The sequence below is a fragment of the Sciurus vulgaris genome, assembly GCF_902686455.1.
Source record: "Sciurus vulgaris genome assembly, chromosome: 12".
NCBI classification, from domain to species: Eukaryota; Metazoa; Chordata; class Mammalia; order Rodentia; family Sciuridae; genus Sciurus; species Sciurus vulgaris.
The window spans coordinates 99264090-99282254 of record NC_136473.1 but is presented as its reverse complement, the minus strand read 5'-3'; the positions used below and the strand labels follow the sequence as shown (position 1 = coordinate 99282254).

At 35.5% G+C, this 18165-nt stretch overlaps 1 protein-coding gene across 4 annotated transcripts in view; it reads left to right on the top strand.

The window, feature by feature from the left end:
• The window catches only part of DHX9 (DExH-box helicase 9), a 40579-nt gene extending 22414 nt beyond the window's left edge, over positions 1-18165 (top strand). For 3 of the 4 annotated variants that reach the window (XM_079106944.1, XM_079106945.1, XM_079106947.1), the window contains 14 exons: positions 2093-2249; positions 4325-4425; positions 6381-6594; positions 6764-6858; positions 7137-7210; positions 8719-8871; positions 10565-10725; positions 11681-11792; positions 12275-12436; positions 12545-12672; positions 14281-14510; positions 14636-14751; positions 15496-15696; positions 17320-18165. In XM_079106944.1, coding sequence (XP_078963070.1) covers positions 2093-2249; positions 4325-4425; positions 6381-6594; positions 6764-6858; positions 7137-7210; positions 8719-8871; positions 10565-10725; positions 11681-11792; positions 12275-12436; positions 12545-12672; positions 14281-14510; positions 14636-14751; positions 15496-15696; positions 17320-17830 — 2415 coding nt within the window. In that variant the 3' untranslated portion in view covers positions 17831-18165. Of the gene's footprint in view, positions 1-2092; positions 2250-4324; positions 4426-6380; positions 6595-6763; positions 6859-7136; positions 7211-8718; positions 8872-10564; positions 10726-11680; positions 11793-12274; positions 12437-12544; positions 12673-14280; positions 14511-14635; positions 14752-15495; positions 15697-16468; positions 17269-17319 lie in introns of those variants that run through there. The other variant, XM_079106946.1, reaches the window with a different exon arrangement.

Here is an 18165-nt window from a genome sequence, read left to right as displayed (position 1 = left end):
GTTCTCTCAAAACCAGTCTAATCAAAATTCCAGCAGGATTCTCCACAAAACGTAATAAACTGGTTGTAAATACTTATTCAAATACTTATTTGTGGCCAAAAACATCTGGTCTTTTTGAAGCAAAACAAAATGGAGTGTCTTTCCTTGGCAATATTAGGTCTTATTCTGAAGCTACAATAATTCAGTGTGGTACATGAGTTAACAGTTGGACATAGTACAGGTAGAAAAGCAAACTGTTGTGTATTCTCTGCAATTTTGGTTTAACACTGGTGTGTGTTATATTAGTGGGAAAAGCAGTGGATTATTCAATAAAGAGTACTGAAAACCAGTGGGGGTAAGTGGATAAAATTGGAACTCTGCCTCACAGACAGATACAGAAATCAATTCCAGATAGATTGAGGACTTAAAAGGGAATGCAGTTTGAAAATTCTTAGTTCAAAAATGGTAAACGTCTTTTAGATAGCAGTACCCAATGGAAAGACGATGTGAACTGCATGAGTAATTTTGTTTATAACATTTTAGAAAGTATGGAGGAACTAGTGAAATTAATTTTAACATTTTATACAGTATGTCTAAAATATTTTAAGCATAGAGCAGGTTTTGCAATAGGTTAATGTTTTAATCCCCTCCCCCCCCCAATGAATTCTTCAAAAGTCTGGTTTATGTCATATTTAGAGGACATTTTCAATTAGCCACATTTTATGTGATTGGTCCATATGAACAATGGCTGTTACTCTAGCAGCATAGTTCTGGACTCTGAATGATTTAAGATAACAGTCACAAACATTGAAGAATGTTAATATCAGTCTATATTAAAGTGAAGATGACTTGCTTATTCAACAGATGCTATAAGGAAAAGCATAAGCTAGAGGATTCGACTCTGGTAGTACAGAAATATATAAACTTAACAGTTCTTTTTTTTTTTTTTTTTTTTTTTTTTTAAGCCAGTGATTCAGTAGAATAATCAGCAAAATATAAAAACAAGGCTGGATGTGGTAGTACATGACTGTAATCCCACCAACATAGGAGATTATGGCAGAAGGATGACCCATTGAAAGCCAGCCTGGGCAACTTTGAGGAACCCTGTCTCAAAAATGAAAAGACCTGGGTTCAGTGTCCAGTACTATAAAAAGAGGGAAAAAAAAAGATATGAACAGGCATTTGATAGAAGCTGACAGATTTTACTAATCCATATGCCAAGTTGTTCAGTCTTAACTGGGAAGTAGAAAAGTATAGATTTATACTATAATAAGGTACTGCTTTATGCATTTGAGTAATAAAATTTGAATGAAAATTTCAAGTGTTGGTGATTATGTGGATTAGCAGGATTTCTTCCTTCTGGCTTGTGGAGATGTGTGAATATCATTTAGGATAGTAGTTTAGCTCTATTTTTTGAAGTTCAACTTTTATATAACGTAGTCCAGCATTTCTCTTAAGCACAGTTGGATATGTATAACAGGAGACACAAAGAAGACGGCAAGATTAAATGCATTAATATACTCACATGCCGAGATTTTAAAAACTTGTCAGAGTGAATTTTAGCAGTGCTGTAGTAAGTCAAAAAAATGGCAAAAGATAGGAAAATACACATGAAGTTAAAGTTAACTTTACAAATAATTGTAACTACTGAGTTTATTAGGCTTACCATGACTTTTCCCTTGTTCCTAGTTAGTTCTATATCTTCTAATTTAAATTTCACTAAAAATTTTTTAGTTATTTGCTTACCATGATATTTTTCCCCCAACCAAGTAACACTTGTTCTTCTTTTTTTCCCCTTTTTTAAAATTTTGAAACGGTGTCTCACACCTCCAGTGAATCCTAATGTTTTAGCATCCTGAATTGCTGGGAGTATAGGTGTGTGCTAATACACTAGGGCATAAGGCACTCATTTCTAATTCCCACAACTTTTAGGATGTGGTTTCTTAAAATTGTCAGCCCCAGCTCACTGCAACTTTTTCTCGTGCATTTCTGCCAGCCTCTGAGAAACTGAATTTTACCAATATCCTATGGTTTTAAAACAAGAAATCTTTTAGGTGTATATATTTCATTACCCAAATGTCTTACATAATTTTTTTTATTTGTATTTTAATAGACTGACTTCCTTTTGGTAGTATTGCGTGATGTGGTTTTGGCTTATCCTGAAGTTCGCATTGTTCTTATGTCTGCTACTATTGATACCAGCATGTTCTGTGAATATTTCTTCAATTGCCCCATAATTGAAGTTTATGGGAGGACTTACCCAGTTCAAGGTAAATTTATTGAAATTGGGTAGGAAGGTGAGCATCTTTTGTCCAGTAAAGTTTGGATTTTTTAAATCTTAGAGATTGAATTAATAGTTTTACAGATCTTTTAGATACAGGCCTAATTAGAGTATTAGATGCGTCACAGCTTTCTTGGAAAAGTTCTTGTGTGATTATATGCTCACATTGCTAGGATTTACCATGAAGTTGAATTTTCTATTCTGTGAAATTACAAAGAAGGGAAAGGAAATTATTGTATTTGTCATACCACAAACTGCAAAAGCTATGGCTATAGTACACTTATCATAAGTGCTTAAAGTGAAAAGGGCATTGTGTGTATATATTATACAGGAAAAAGCATAGTTAATATTATTGGTACTATCCAGTTTTAGATGTCCACCCATGTCTTGGTGGAGAATGCTATTTTTAAAGTATAAATCAGAGTATAGTATAAAGTTACTCCTGTGAACCTCTTATTCAAAGTTTATGCAGTCAGGGTTACATTGAGAACAGAGTCCTCCTTATAGTCAGAGTGAGAGGTTTTGAAGTGAAATTGAGTATGTCAAAGTATTTTTGATAAACTGGAAATTTTATCACCGCCATTTTCTAGGATGATCATCTAGTAGATTTGTTAAAATGAATGACAGCACAGTAATTGAAGAAATGAAAATAGATTAACAATTTAGGTATGAAATGGTGGCTGTGTCAGGGTACTGAGTTTTTTAAATTGAAAAATAGGTGTAGCTCTGAAAGAAATATTAGTATAGTTGTATTTACATGGGTTTGTGTTATGTACTCTACAACTATTGTGGTTGTGTACTGAGATTAAAAAACAAGTAAGTGAATGGCAATGATGAGGGTGCCAGGTTTCTTACTGTTAGAGCGAAAAGTTGCAGGTGACTAAGGGTAAAGAGCTAGAGTGAGCCATGTGGTATTGGATTACAGTTATAGACATCAATGTGATTCACATTTAGCCTAAATACAGATAGAAATGAATAGGTATACATGTGATTTATGTCTGGATATATGCAATTAGTATACTTAGATATTTTTCCTAACCTTGCATAGAAGCAATTATAACTTGGTAACAAAGAATATGCACAGTAATTTGACTTTTTTTCAAATGTCATTCTCAAAGGAACCAGACATCTCTAGAGAAATAATGAACTCTAGCACCAAGGCAGGAAATGTATAAGATGAACCTGGAACATCTTATACCCTGAAGTAAGGAAATTCTGTACAAAAAGCCCAGGACAGTGGAATAAAGGGACACAATAGCCAACCTGAAAGAACTGTAGATGGCCAAAGCTGGAACTGTTTGAGCAGAAAAATAAATAGTAATGGATTAACTCCAAAGTATAAAATGAATATATATATATGTATATATATAAATAGATACTGATTTTAAAAAATTAAATAGTAAATGAAGAACAGTGACAAGTGTCTAGATCCTCTTCCATTCTAAGTGGGACTTGATTTTATATCCCTTGTTTAGGCAGTGCTCAGTAACTTGTTGGAGAGGTTTGAAAACTAGTGGGGAAACTTAGTAATTTAGTAAACATTACTTCATGTATCCTTGATAAATTATGAGTAGGGCAGTATGTGGTTTTTAGGGTATATAGGGAAGGAGACACTTCTGGGCACATCAGGCATAATCAATTGATAGATCTTCCTATGTTTGCATTGGAACAGCTAAAAAGATCCTATTGTACATATTTGTCTGATAGAGGAAGAATAGATTATGGATACTGCTGTACTGAGGTTATTTCCATAAATAACCCTCATACCATGAGAGGTATAACCCAGTGCATATGCACAGTGGGCATTCCATGAATGTTTGGCGCAGAAACAACCTCAATTGGCTTTGTGAGAACTTGCATAATACATGATTTTCAGGATGTAAGGGGAGGGGCGCACTGAGGTCTGTTAAGATAAAAGGTTATAAGAATATCTTGGAAGTTGCGAAGAGTCATATTGGAAGGATATTAAGGTACTTTCAGCTAGGAATTAAACAAATTTAACGCTACTACATTCTGAAAGTTGATAGATCATGTGTACATAACTAACTGGATTACCCCTTGTAGAATATTTTCTGGAAGATTGTATTCAGATGACCCAGTTTGTTCCCCCACCAAAGGACAAGAAAAAGAAGGACAAGGAGGATGATGGTGGTGAGGATGATGATGTAAGTGGATTTCGTGAGGAATTTTCAGTGGGGACAAATTTAATACAGAAAAACAATTTTAATGAAAACATGGTGGTTAGTAATTATAGAAAACTATGAAAAATTGACTTCAATGTTTATTTCTGCATTATTTGATGTAGGTTCAATGACAGGCTCTTTTCTACTGTATGTTAATTAAGGCCAGAAGAAAAAAAATGTGATATTTAAAACCACACGTGGTTAGAGACGACTCATTTTATATGGTGGTGTTTCTCAAAGTGCACCAGAACATCTGGGGAACTGGTAGAAAGGCAGAATTTGTGCCCCGCCCTAGGTCTACTGAATTAGAATCTTGTTATAACATGATCACTAGGTGATCCACTGTACTAACTTTAAACACAGTAATTGTGGTGACAGATTAAAGAGGCAGTGGGGCAGTGGATATTACCGGGTGAAGAGATTGCTAAACTTGGAATAATGATAATTTCCTAGGAAGAAAAAGGAAAGGAGACATTTTGTGTTTCATAGGTGGACAAATAAAGGTACAGAAATCCATTTTTTATCCAAAAATCTAATGGAATTTTTACATCACAATGCTTGCTGACTTTCAAATATTGAAAGTCAAATTGGTAGGAAAATAGGTTTTATTCAAAGCTGACTTTGAAGAAAGATTAAAGAAAATTCATTATTTTATGAAGTTCCCTGCCCAAGAGTATCTCATAAAAGATCTGGGATAAAACAAGGTTTTAAGAAGGTAAAGCCATACATTAGGACAAAGAAACTAGCTTCACAGTTTTTATCTTCTTTCCTAGTCACTATGAACAAAAGGAATTGTACAGGCTTTCAATCCTTTGAATCAATGACTTGCTTGACATTTTTTAGATTCTGCTTCCCTGTCACATCAAATAACTTGGGGGGAATTTTGAGGCCATAATCTGTTTTCTTCCTTTTAGATAAAACATATTACTATTTAACTTGAGGAGAGGAAAAGGCATTTTGTAGAAAGGACTTTCTTTTCCAAAATTTAGAGGACCAAAGTTGAATTTTAGAGATGGAGGATTAAATTGGGGATACAGGAAGGAAGATAAGTTTTTAACAAATGAAGCCATATTTCTGAGGAAATGGCTCTTGTTAATTGCTGTTACAAAAATTAATAACAGCCAGCATTTAAAATTTTATAGAAAATAATGAGACTAGATGCCTTATTAACAGAAGATTTACTATAAATAAATAGGAAATTAGGAGAGGTGGCTCAGGGCTCAGATTGAGGAGGGACAATTGCAAGTTGGAGAGCAGCTTCAGCAACATAGTGAGACTGTCTCAAAGAGGACTAGAGATGTAGCTCAGTAGTAAAGTGCCCCTGGTTTTAATTCCTAGTACCAAAATAGAAGGAACAAATTAGAAAACAGCAGGAGAGAAAAACCAGTTACAACAACTTTATTTCTCATTATTGATGTTTTGGTTTATCAATGATTTTTAAGGCACATTTTAGAAAAGACACATCATAATTTTCAACAGATATAGGGAATCAGACATCATTGTAGTTTGTAAATTGGTAAGGGATGTATTTTTGGAAACTAGAGTTAATTGTTATAGGAAAGAAATACACTTGAAGGTAGCTTTTGGAGTCATATAAAAGTTTGTGCTTAAGTTTAGTGTCCTTAGAAAAATTTAGTTTATCAGTTTAATCTTTATATTCATGAAAGTACATTTTTTTCTAATGTTAGTAATACAACTATTCATTTGGGATTAATAGTAATAACTTGAGGTATTCTTTGAACATAAAGAACAAATCTAGAGCTGGGGATATAGTTCAGTTGATAGAGTGCTTGTCTCACAAGCACAAGGCCCTGGGCTCAGTCCCCAGCACCAAAAAACGAAAAACAAACAAAAAAAGAACAAATCTAGATGATTTATCTCATGAGCTGTAGTTACTGAAACAATCCAAAATATGCCATCCCTATGCTTTTCTGCAGGCAAACTGCAACCTGATCTGTGGTGATGAATATGGTCCAGAAACAAAAATGAGCATGTCTCAATTGAATGAAAAGGAAACTCCTTTTGAACTCATTGAAGCTCTTCTTAAGTACATTGAAACCCTTAATGTTCCTGGCGCTGTGCTGGTTTTTTTACCTGGCTGGAATTTGATTTATACTATGCAAAAGCATTTGGAAATGAATCCACATTTTGGTATGAATCTTGCGAATTTTTCACATATTTCAGAATGAAAATGTACTTGTGCCTTAGGCCAATATTTAGAAACAGAAAACTTAGTGTTGTCCCTGTTATGAATAAAAATATAATGAAGTTTTAAAACAGCTCTTCTTAGTAGTTCTTAAAAGTTTCTGTATTGTTACAGGAACTCATAGGTATCAGATTCTACCTCTGCACTCTCAGATACCTCGAGAGGAACAGCGAAAAGTATTTGATCCTGTACCAGTTGGTGTAACCAAGGTAAACACTAAATATTAGTAATGGAATTAAAGGATAGAAATATTAAATAAATGTTAAAAGCCAACAAAATAATTGTAAGCCATCTAAGTTGAGCAGGAAAAATGTATAGTAGTCTCCTCTAAGCTTAGTAGGTTTCTCCATCTATTCAGTAGGTATTTTTTGTTTTTTAAGATTACTGGAGATTTTTTTTCTTTAAAGATTACAGCATTTGCTTTGTAAACATGATTGCTTCAGGTGTGTCTGTTTTTCTGAAGTACAGTTTTTTAAATCTTTTGCAGGTCATTTTGTCCACAAATATTGCTGAGACAAGCATTACTATTAATGATGTTGTTTATGTTATTGACTCTTGCAAGTAAGTTTCCATGGAACCTATTTGTGTACAGAATCAAAAATACCTTATTTTTGAACACCTGTCTTCTTGTACTTTGAAAATTATTGTGCATCTGTGCATGCTGGTTAGAGGTAAATGATGATTCTTTATGTTGATCATCACAAATTGGTTATGGCAGAAAGTTAAAAGCCTGTCATTAAAACTGCATCCCATTGCTTATTTTCATTGACCTCTGCCAAGCTAATAGCATCCTGTTTGCTGTATGAAAGTGACCAATAATTAGCACATAACAAATACTCTACCTATGAAGTACATACTCATTTTAAGAATCAAAAGGGAGGTCTGGGGATGTAGTTTGGTTGGTAGAATGCTTGCCTTGCAAGGTCAAGGCTCTGGGTTCAATGCCCAAAAGAAAAAGGGAGAAAAAAAAAAAAAGACTTCTGGTATGATGGCACATGCATGTAAACCCAGATACTTAGGAGCCTGGCTAAGCAAGATGATCACAAGTTCAAAGCCCACCTTAGAAACTTTGTAAGAGAACTCAAAATCAAAACAGCAAGGGATATATTTTAGTGGTAGAGTGCTTGCTTATATGCACAAGGCCCTAGACATAACAATACTGTAGGTCAAAACAACGGATTTCGTTTGATATGAGTTAAGCCTGGGAAATGTGGAAGAAGACTTTTTGCATAGGATCCTAACAAAGTTCAAACCTGATTGTCTTGCCAACCTTGTGTTCCTTCTGTATATGGAGTCCATCAGTCTATCATGACAATTAAAAATGATTTGCCATTGCACGTTTTACAGAATGGTGAATAGCATTTCTGTACCAATCCCAGTCATTTAGTTATTGACTTACCTACAGGTGTAAGTCAGGTTCACATATACTCCGTAGGCACCACTTGATATGGTATGGTATGAGACGTTCCATGTACTCTGTCTCAGTTTATGAACTTTAGATCATAGAAACCCTAATAGTTGGATTAAATATTGGCATAGAGTTAACTTGTATAATTATCACTTAACTTTTATGTATGTATCAGATCTCATTTATATGCTTTAAATTTTTGCAGGTAAGTTTTAATGGGTGTGGGAGGATACTGGGGTTTGAACCGAGGGTCACTTTACCTTTGAGCTACATCCCTTGTCCTTCTTAAAGACTGGGTTCTTACTAGTTGCCAAGTCCTGTGCCTCAGTCATTAAACTGGGAGTACAGAAGAAATGTACTACTACAGTTAGCTTCACTTAATGTTTATAAGTAACCTTGTAAGTAGGTATAGTAGTATCATACTAATTTTTGATGAGGTAACAATATGTAACTCTGTGAAGACAATCCTGGTTATAAATGGTGTGTTTGCCTTTTTCTAGATTGATAGGTAGGCGAGTATAGTTCAAATTGCTGGGTCTTATTTGTGCTGTCACAAATAGATACGAGCAGGCATCATTATTTGGAAAGCATCTACTACCTAACGAATATAGTCTTTAGTAGTAGTTGTGGGTCTTAGAACTAACTTGTCTCTCCTATTTAGGCAGAAAGTGAAACTCTTCACTGCTCACAACAATATGACCAACTATGCTACAGTATGGGCATCGAAAACAAACCTTGAGCAACGGAAAGGTCGAGCTGGTCGGGTACGGCCTGGATTCTGTTTTCACCTGTGTAGTCGAGCTCGATTTGAGAGGTAAGACAAGATTAACTTTTTAATGAAAATTAAAGAATACTTCCTCTTTACATGAACTTGAAGCATAAATGCCTATGGTTACGCATTGAAGGAAGCTTAGCTTGGATAATTAAGTTGTGGTAAGAATGAAAAGACAAAATTGACGTTGGCTTATTTGACAAAAAGAATATGTATACACGTAACTTTGTCACTTTGGAATTACTGATATGAAGTGGTTAACTTTCTAAAGTTAAAATATGTATTTTTTTCAGTATTATTACAATTGAATTCATGTTTTATAATGCATTTCATGTTCCTGAGAAATATAGGATGTTATTCTGATAAGGCAATTAAAACTTAGGGAGTTCAGCTGACTTCACAAAGACTGGAGAATCAGGACTCAAATTCAACCCTTAATTCTTTGTCCATTTCCATTTATATTACACAACCACACTCCCACCCCGGAACAGTATTATTTAAGAAATCCTGGGTGAATAAGTGTACATGATATGGTGAAGAAAAGACATTTTGATTCTAATTTTATTTTATATTAGTAACTTTATAAATTTATAGTTATATAGTTTTTTTGTTTTTTTGTTTTGTTTGTTTGAGTGGCCAGGGATTTGAACTGCGGTCCTTGGGCATGCTAGGCGAGTGCTCTCCAAAGGAGCTATTTCTTCAGCTCCTATAAATTTATAAATGGGCATTAGAAGTGGACCAATGAGTGGTTAGTGTTTGGAGAACATGTAGTTCTTTTTTTAAACATTAAATTTTCCTTGGAACTAAATATAAATGTAGTTATTCTTGAAAATCTTTAACAACCTATCAATAATGACATAAATTTACCTTTGAGGAATTTTTTTCTCTTTGCTCAGCATGGTGAAAGAAAAGATGTTGTATGCATTTATGTGAACTTAATTTAAGCTGATCTAAGTCTTATTAGACACTTAGATCAGCAGTGTTAGAATTATTTATAAATGGTTCCCCTGAATCTTTTAGGACCAGTTTATAGGAAGTGAGCCTAAATTAGAAATGCAGAGACATGAAGCTCAGTAGTATCTGTTCCTATCCATTGAATAATCCTACACATTTACACTGATTAAGCCTTTGTTTCTCCCATTCTATAAACTGAGATTAAGGTGGTACTTTGCATCCTTAATGGAGGATATTATGTCATCTGACAGAGTTTGGTTTAATGATTACATGAATTAATATAAGATGCTTAGAACAGTGCATTTTACACTGTAATCTCAGTCAACATTTGCTGTTTGCATTATAAATTTATGTTAATAACTTATTAGAAATTTAAGGCTAATTTGTGTGGCCTTTTCCAGGGATAATAGAATTATATGTCCTTAGAGCTTGGGGAAGATGTGTAGAAAGGTTGTGTTTCCCCCATCTCCCAGAAGAAGGAAAAAAAAAAAAAAAAAGTCTTGCTACTATTTTTTAACCCTCATGGGGAGTAATAAGGAATTTAGTATAGCTTTATCATCCTCCTTCACTCCTCAGTTGAAAAAACTCATGAAGCTGTAGAGTGAGGTCAGAAATCACTACTACCTTTCCACATAGGGTTTGTAGTGGGTTATAAAAGGCTTGATGACAATTGAAAACAAGAAAAAGGGCAGCTTAATATTCCAAATTATATCTCTGCAAAGATTTTGGTAGACTGACATCTGTGCTCAAGGATAGTTATTATATATTTTTTTCCTCTTAGACTTGAAACCCACATGACACCAGAGATGTTCCGAACACCATTGCATGAAATTGCTTTGAGCATAAAACTTCTGCGTCTAGGAGGAATTGGCCAGTTCCTGGCGAAGGCAATTGAACCTCCACCTTTGGATGCTGTGATTGAAGCAGAGCACACTCTTAGAGGTACCTGTGAATACAGACTCGCTCACACACATTAATTAGATCATCAGTCTTCTAGCTGATAATATTTAAACAAATGAATTAAAATGAAGATAAAGTCCTTGAATGGAATGTGACTCAGTGGTAGGGCACTTACCTAGCATGTGTGAGGTACTGGCTTCTATCCTCCGCACCACATAAAAATAAATAAAAATGGTATTTTATCTATCTTCAACTGAAAAAAATTTTTTTTTAAAAAGAATGAATATAAAGTCAACAAGCGCTATGGTGATTAGACTTCTGTAGTATTACCTTTTTAGTAGAATTAGTATTATAATGAACAATGTGAGGAGTGAAGGGGATAATGGAAGTCTCATCAGAAAATAAGAAAGATAGGATGTCATCTCAGTAAGACCAGAACATGAATTACTCATGACATATTATATGTATATGCCTTAGAACATCTGTTTCCTTTTCAAGTATATTAGAAAGGTTTTATAATTTGGTGAAAAATAAGGGTCTTGGAGCCAGAAGTATCTGCATTCAAGTTTTGAATCTATCGTTCACCTGTTGTGTGAAATTCAGGCTAATTCTAGTATGTCATTCATGTTAGGCACTCCACAATTTAGTTTGAGTGAAAAGAATTATTGGCTGCGCACCTATAATCCTAGCTACTTGGGAATCTGAGACAAGAGGGATCACAAGTTCCAGCTCTCCTTGGCAATTTAGCGACAACCTGTCTCAAAAAAAAAAAAAAAAAAAAAAAAAGCCGGTGTGTGTAGTTCAGTATTCCTGTGTTCAATCCACAGTACTGGGCCACAGTGGGGGATTGTTGACTATGGACATGGTCCTGTCAGTTGGCTTAAATAATGGAGTCTTAAATTCCCTATCCCAGCCTTATTGTACAAAGAAAATCTTATCTTTGCTTATGTTTAAGGGTATTCATTATCGTTTCTGCTCACTAATAATCTTTCTACAGAGCTTGATGCATTAGATGTCAATGATGAGTTAACTCCTTTGGGACGAATCCTGGCTAAGCTCCCCATTGAGCCTCGCTTTGGCAAAATGATGATAATGGGGTGTATTTTCTAGTAAGTACTTTGTATTGTTGATAGTGGTGGAATGACATACTCAGAATCATAATTCACTCCCCATAAAAGCAAGATGATCTGTAAGGGAAAAAAATAAGTATTTTTAAGGAAAAAGACATGACATAATCTAGATACTGAGAGAACTATTAAACCAGTGATTTTTTTCTTCCAGTGCTTTTCTCCAGGGTGGGGAGGGAGGGATAAGTACTCAGAAGTGAAGGGCACGCCCCAGGACTTTGAAGAAAGAATGGGGATAAAATGTGAATTTTGGTCATAATTTGTTGTAGCTGTGCAGCCATTGTTGTCACGAGTAATTTATTTTCTTATGAAGGGTTATATAAATGCTCTTTGTTAAAACCAGTTCCAGTGCTAATAAACGCACCATTGTGGCCAATAAAGACTCAAATACATAGCTAACAATATTATCTATTGGCACCAAGGTTGTGATCTAGTCTCAATTTAACTGTCAATTTGTTTTTCAGTGTGGGTGATGCTGTGTGCACCATCTCTGCAGCCACCTGCTTTCCTGAGCCTTTCATTAGTGAGGGGAAGCGCCTAGGCTATATCCATCGGAACTTTGCTGGAAACAGATTTTCTGATCATGTGGCCCTTTTGTCAGTGTTCCAAGCCTGGGATGATGCGAGGTGTGGGCTTGAAAGATGTTATGTAAAAATTGGGTGAACTGTTTATTTTCTGATCTGTGTGGAGTTCTCTGTTCTTTGAAAATGACTTATTATTCCAATTTATCTTAGAATGAGTGGAGAAGAAGCAGAGATACGGTTTTGTGAACACAAACGTCTCAATATGGCTACACTGAGAATGACATGGGAAGCTAAAGTTCAGCTTAAAGAAATTCTGATTAATTCTGGATTTCCGGAAGGTAAGACTTGTGTTAAAATTATTTGTGAAATGATGTTGATATACTCACTTCATACACACTTACAGTACAGAATATTTAACCTTCAGACTTCAGATCATGTGCTTTTTTCTGTGTTCCCAGTTCAGTTCCCAGTTAGTTATTTCTTAGTTCTTTGAACATGGAGATGACCTTTTAAAGAAACAAAAATCATGGTGTTAAAAGCATGTTGAGTAGTGATTAATTAGTCCAATGTGTGTTCATTTTTAAATTCAAAGTGCGTGTTTGAGTCAGGGTCTTTCTGAGTTGTTTGGTCTTACCCTCAAACTTGGAATCCTCCTGGCATAGCTTGCTGGGGTTACAGATGTATACCACCATGGGTAGCTGAGATTTAAAGTAAAATTTAAATTTACGTTTTCACGCTAGGCTAAATGTTGAGAAGTAGAAAAAGGACATGTTTAGTGTAAAGAAAGAAGGTTGTTGGGCAAAAGTACATTAATGAAATGGTGTCTGTTGTAAACTGAATTATTGATTTCTTTTCAACAGAAGGTGAAAAGGCATTTTTATGCACTAGATTCTTTGCAAAAATTCCTGAGGAGCAGCTGTTATTGCCCCATTTTGTAGATAATTAACTGACACCAGAGTTGGAATTATTTGTCCAGATTTATTTAATTAGGAGGTTGTGAAATTACAACTCAGATTTAGTCAGAACAAAATATATCTATGATCTTAGCCCTTCACTGCCAGGCTTTCTATTAGTGATCAAGTACTCAAAAAGTGTAGTCTGGGTGAAAACAAGCCCTCATTCCAATGGGTGCCTTTATCCTGTTAGATTTTCACTAAATCCATCTTCTCTATATTAGTAATAGCTACCTAATAATAGCCAATAAATACTTTGATCTTATCAGTTTAATGCTAATTTAGAGAGTAGACTATTGATTTTGTTTTCAGCAATCATCCTAGCATCTGTTGTGGTTTTGTCTAGAAGAGATGTTTTAGTTTTCTTGTGGGGACTTAGCAGAATTTCTCCTGGAACTTAATCTTTTTTCCCACCTCCCTAAATTTTTTTTTGTTTGTTTATACTATGCATCTTTTTTTCTTTTTAATTGTGAACAAATGGGGTACATCTTGTTTCTCTGTTTGTACATGAAGTAGAGGCATACCATTTGTGTAATCATACATTTACATAGGGTAATGGTGTTTGATTCATTGTTATTTTTTTTTCCTTCCCCCCACCCCTCCCATCCCTCTTTTCCCTCTATACAGTCCCTCCTTCCTCTATTTTTGCCTTCCTCCACCCCCCATTATGTATCATCATCCAATTATCAGCGAGATCATTTGTCCTTTGGTTTTTTTTTTTTTTTTTGAGATGGCCTTATTTCACTTAGCATTAAATTATTTTTTAAACTGGTGCACTACAGTTGTACATATTGATGAAATTTGTTGTTTACATATTTGTACTTGTCCATGATATAATTTGGCCTTCTTGAACCTGATTGTAAGATGCCATGAAGAAAGTTTTTTAACAAGGTTATTCGTAACCTGGGAAGTATCACACTTTAGTTTGCATGTTAATAGGAGGATTTGCCAGTTATCTGACTTTTCTTTTTGTTGAACCATTCTTTTCAACAGATTGTTTGTTGACACAAGTGTTTACTAACACTGGACCAGATAATAATTTGGATGTTGTTATTTCTCTCCTGGCCTTTGGCGTGTACCCTAATGTATGCTATCATAAGGAAAAGAGAAAGATTCTTACTACTGAAGGGCGTAATGCACTCATCCACAAATCTTCGGTTAATTGTCCTTTTAGCAGCCAAGACATGAAGTACCCTTCTCCATTCTTTGTATTTGGTGAAAAAGTAAGTAAAGTTAATTTAGAAAAGTTAGAAATTTTGTGAACATGAATTTTAATATTCACAGCATAGGTTGTTAATATCATAAAGGATAATCAACCATTTCCTCTTGCCTCTTTTTCCATTTGCAGATTCGAACCCGAGCCATTTCTGCTAAAGGCATGACCTTAGTCACCCCCTTGCAGTTGCTTCTCTTTGCTTCTAAGAGAGTCCAGTCTGATGGGCAGATTGTGTTTGTAGATGACTGGTATGGCTTTTCAGATATGACCTCCAGACTGAATTCTTAGACTTGAGATGTGCCAAAACTTAGCTCTATTTTGACTTAAATGTGAAGTAAACTTTTCAAGATTTAGTGGACCAAATTTGCTTCTTTATAACATTATCTTTTCATGGGGAATGGTAAATGTTGATAATAGTATCGTCCTATGTATATTTTAAATTGACTGTCCCAGTAGAATTATAGATTTGTCACTTCTGTCACCATGAATACTGTCATTACCAAAGCAGCCTCTAATTGGAGGTTGGGTACTGTGTTCTCTATTGAATAAGAGATTGTGTGCATTTGGCAAAAATGGAGTGGAGCTTGATGGACAGTCATTCTCAAACTCTTTTCTGTTTTTCTTTTTTATGGTGCTGAAGGTTGAACCTATGGTCTCATGCATGCTAAGCAGTCACTCTTAACTACTGATCTCCTTCCTCACCGTCAACATTGAGTTTTGTTTTTTTTTTTTTTTGTTTTGGTTTTTGTTTTTTCTTGGAAACAAGTTCTGCCTAATAGACTCCCAGTAGCTAGCAGTGATTTTTAAGAAGTTAATACTGATTACTATTACTCCTCATACCTGTGTTTGCATAAGCCTGGGTCTACACTGTTGTAGCATTTGTACTTGTTAAGCAGTTAGATTTATTCCATGACTAGGTGTTTGTGGATTTGAGGAATACTAGTCTTCCGTTGTTTGTACTCCTTGTCTTAATTTTTGTTTTTCTATTTTAGGATCAGGCTGCAAATATCCCATGAAGCTGCTGCCTGCATCACTGCCCTCCGGGCAGCAATGGAAGCTCTGGTTGTTGAAGTAAGCAAACAACCTAATATCATCAGCCAGTTGGACCCTGTAAATGAACATATGCTTAACATGATTCGCCAGATCTCTCGGCCATCAGCTGCCGGTATAAACCTTATGATTGGCAGTGCACGGTGAGTAGCGTATTCATTTCTCTTTGAGTCAAGCAGAGGCTGAATTTCATTTGTAGACCTAGTATTCCCAGAGTTAGTTGATAGAACTAGGCAAACCCTAAATACAAAATTAGTTTTGAGAAAAAGAAGAAAAAAAAAAAATAGTTGGACAACACTCTGAAAAAAAGAATATTATTCCCTCCCCCCTTCTGGTCTCTTGGAGATGGAAAAGAACCTTAAGTGTACATACATAGGCCAGAATGAGTCGCCTAACAGGTAAATGACATAACTTAGAAATTCCTCTTATCACAACATTGTTTTGGCATTTCTAAAGAAAAGAATGTGGGTGGGTTCAATTGTTCCTTCTTTAAAGCATTAGGGTTTATCTACAGGAAATAGAAGAGTATGAAAACATGAAATCATTCTTAAAATGTTTTATTTGCCTCCCATTTTTCTTTGCCTTCAGCTTATTTGGGACTATTTGATACCTACGGAAAAGGCACAATATTAAAATGTACACCCAAGTGGTCTTCATTTAGTTTTACTTATTTTGTTCATTGTGTGACATTTTGTAATTTGTATGATTTCTGACTTGGAGACGTGTTATATCAGCATACTTCTTTCATGTCAGTACTGAGGATTTAACCACTACCTACATTTAGTTTCCCCTAAAACCTCCTCGGTTTTAGGGACACTGGGTCTCACTGAATTGCTTAGTGCATTGCTGAGTTGCTAAAGCTGACTTTGAACCTGGATCCTTCGAGTTCAACCTCCCCATCTGTTGGGATTATAGGAGTGCACCACAGTGCCCATCTTGGGCAGATTTTTTCAGTGCTACTTTGGTTTTCTTTGCTGCAATGGGGATTTTACTAGATTGAACAGATTTGCAGTAAGATCAATAGAAGTTGAGCAGTGGATTAATATGGATGAACGATGCAGTAAAGGGATGAACCGGAGACCATAGCGGTTACTTCTGAATTGGACAGCTGTTGGATTGCTAGTGCCAGTCTTCAAAATATTCAGAGTATCTTCTTATGTGTAGTTTTTCTTTAGCCCTCAATTTTATCTTTTGCCCTCTGAAACAGATAGGGAAAACAGATTGCCAAAAGACATTTTTTGAAAACATTTCTGAGTTAATGCAGGAGAATATTTCATAATAAACACCAAATATTTGGTTTATTGCCAGTACCAGGAACAACCTCTTCCTAATACATGTTTTTAATACTTGAGTTTCTTAGGACACTGTATTGAACTGAGTAAAAAAAAAAAGAGAACCATCTTTAAGTTATAAGGTCAAAACTTCTAAAATTCAAGACTTGAGAGGGAGCCAGGAAGAACTTTAGACTGTTTCCAGTTGTTACCTGTAAATACTCTCTAAAATTGCACATTAATTTCATTTGTTTGTGTTTGTGCATTTGTCTTCTGTTTTTGCATTAAATTTTCAGATACAATTAAATGTGTACATTTGGTTGAGTAGTTCAGAAGTATTGAAAGTATTTTGAGGTGAGGGTGTGGCTCAGTGGTAGAGTGCTTAACATGTATAAAACTTGGTTTGATCCCACTTTTACAAAATAAACGTGGTTGTGTACATATGAGAGAAAAAAAATAAGATATACTAAAATGGTGGTTTTTTGCTTTTCCTAGGTATGGAGATGGTCCACGTCCTCCCAAGATGGCCCGATATGATAATGGCAGTGGATATAGAAGGGGAGTTTCTGGGTATGGTGGTGGAGGCTATGGCACTGGAGGCTATGGTAGTGGCTATAGCAGTGGAGGTTTTGGTGGTGGAGGCTATGGAGGTGGTGGAGGTGGTGGCGGCGGCGGTGGCTATGGAGCAGGTGGAGGCTATGGTGGAGGCTCCAACTCCTATCGAGGAGGATACGGTGGAGGTGGAGGTGGTGGTGGTTACAGAGGAGGTTTCCGAGGAGGTTTTAGGGGAAACTTTGGTGGAGACTACAGAGGATCTGGAGGAGACTATAGAGGATCTGGTGGAGACTATAGAGGATCTGGTGGAGACTACAGAGGATGTGGTGGAGATTATAGAGGATCTGGTGGAGGGGGCTACAGAGGATCTGGGGGATTCCAGCGAGGTGGTGGCAGGGGGGGCTATGGAGGTGGCTACTTTGGGCGAGGAGGAGGAGGAGGTGGTTATTAAAACTTGGTTATGTCAATGCCTGTTCATAGACAGTTTTTGGGAAAAAAAAAAAAAAAAAGCATGCTGTGTGTTTTTCCAAGATGTTTATTATTTGCACCCAAAAAAATAAACGCATTTTCCACCCATTCTGTGGTTCATTATAGTTTAAGGAAACCAAGCATATAGGCACATTAGTGATTTTTGTTTATATTATGTAAAATATAATGATCTATTATAAAAGTACTACAGTTTGTATTTTTTCTTTAAGGAGTAAAGATTTGCCTTCTAAATTAACTTGATATTTTCTTGGCTTTTGTTTAATACAATAGAAAATAAAGTATTACACTGAATACTGA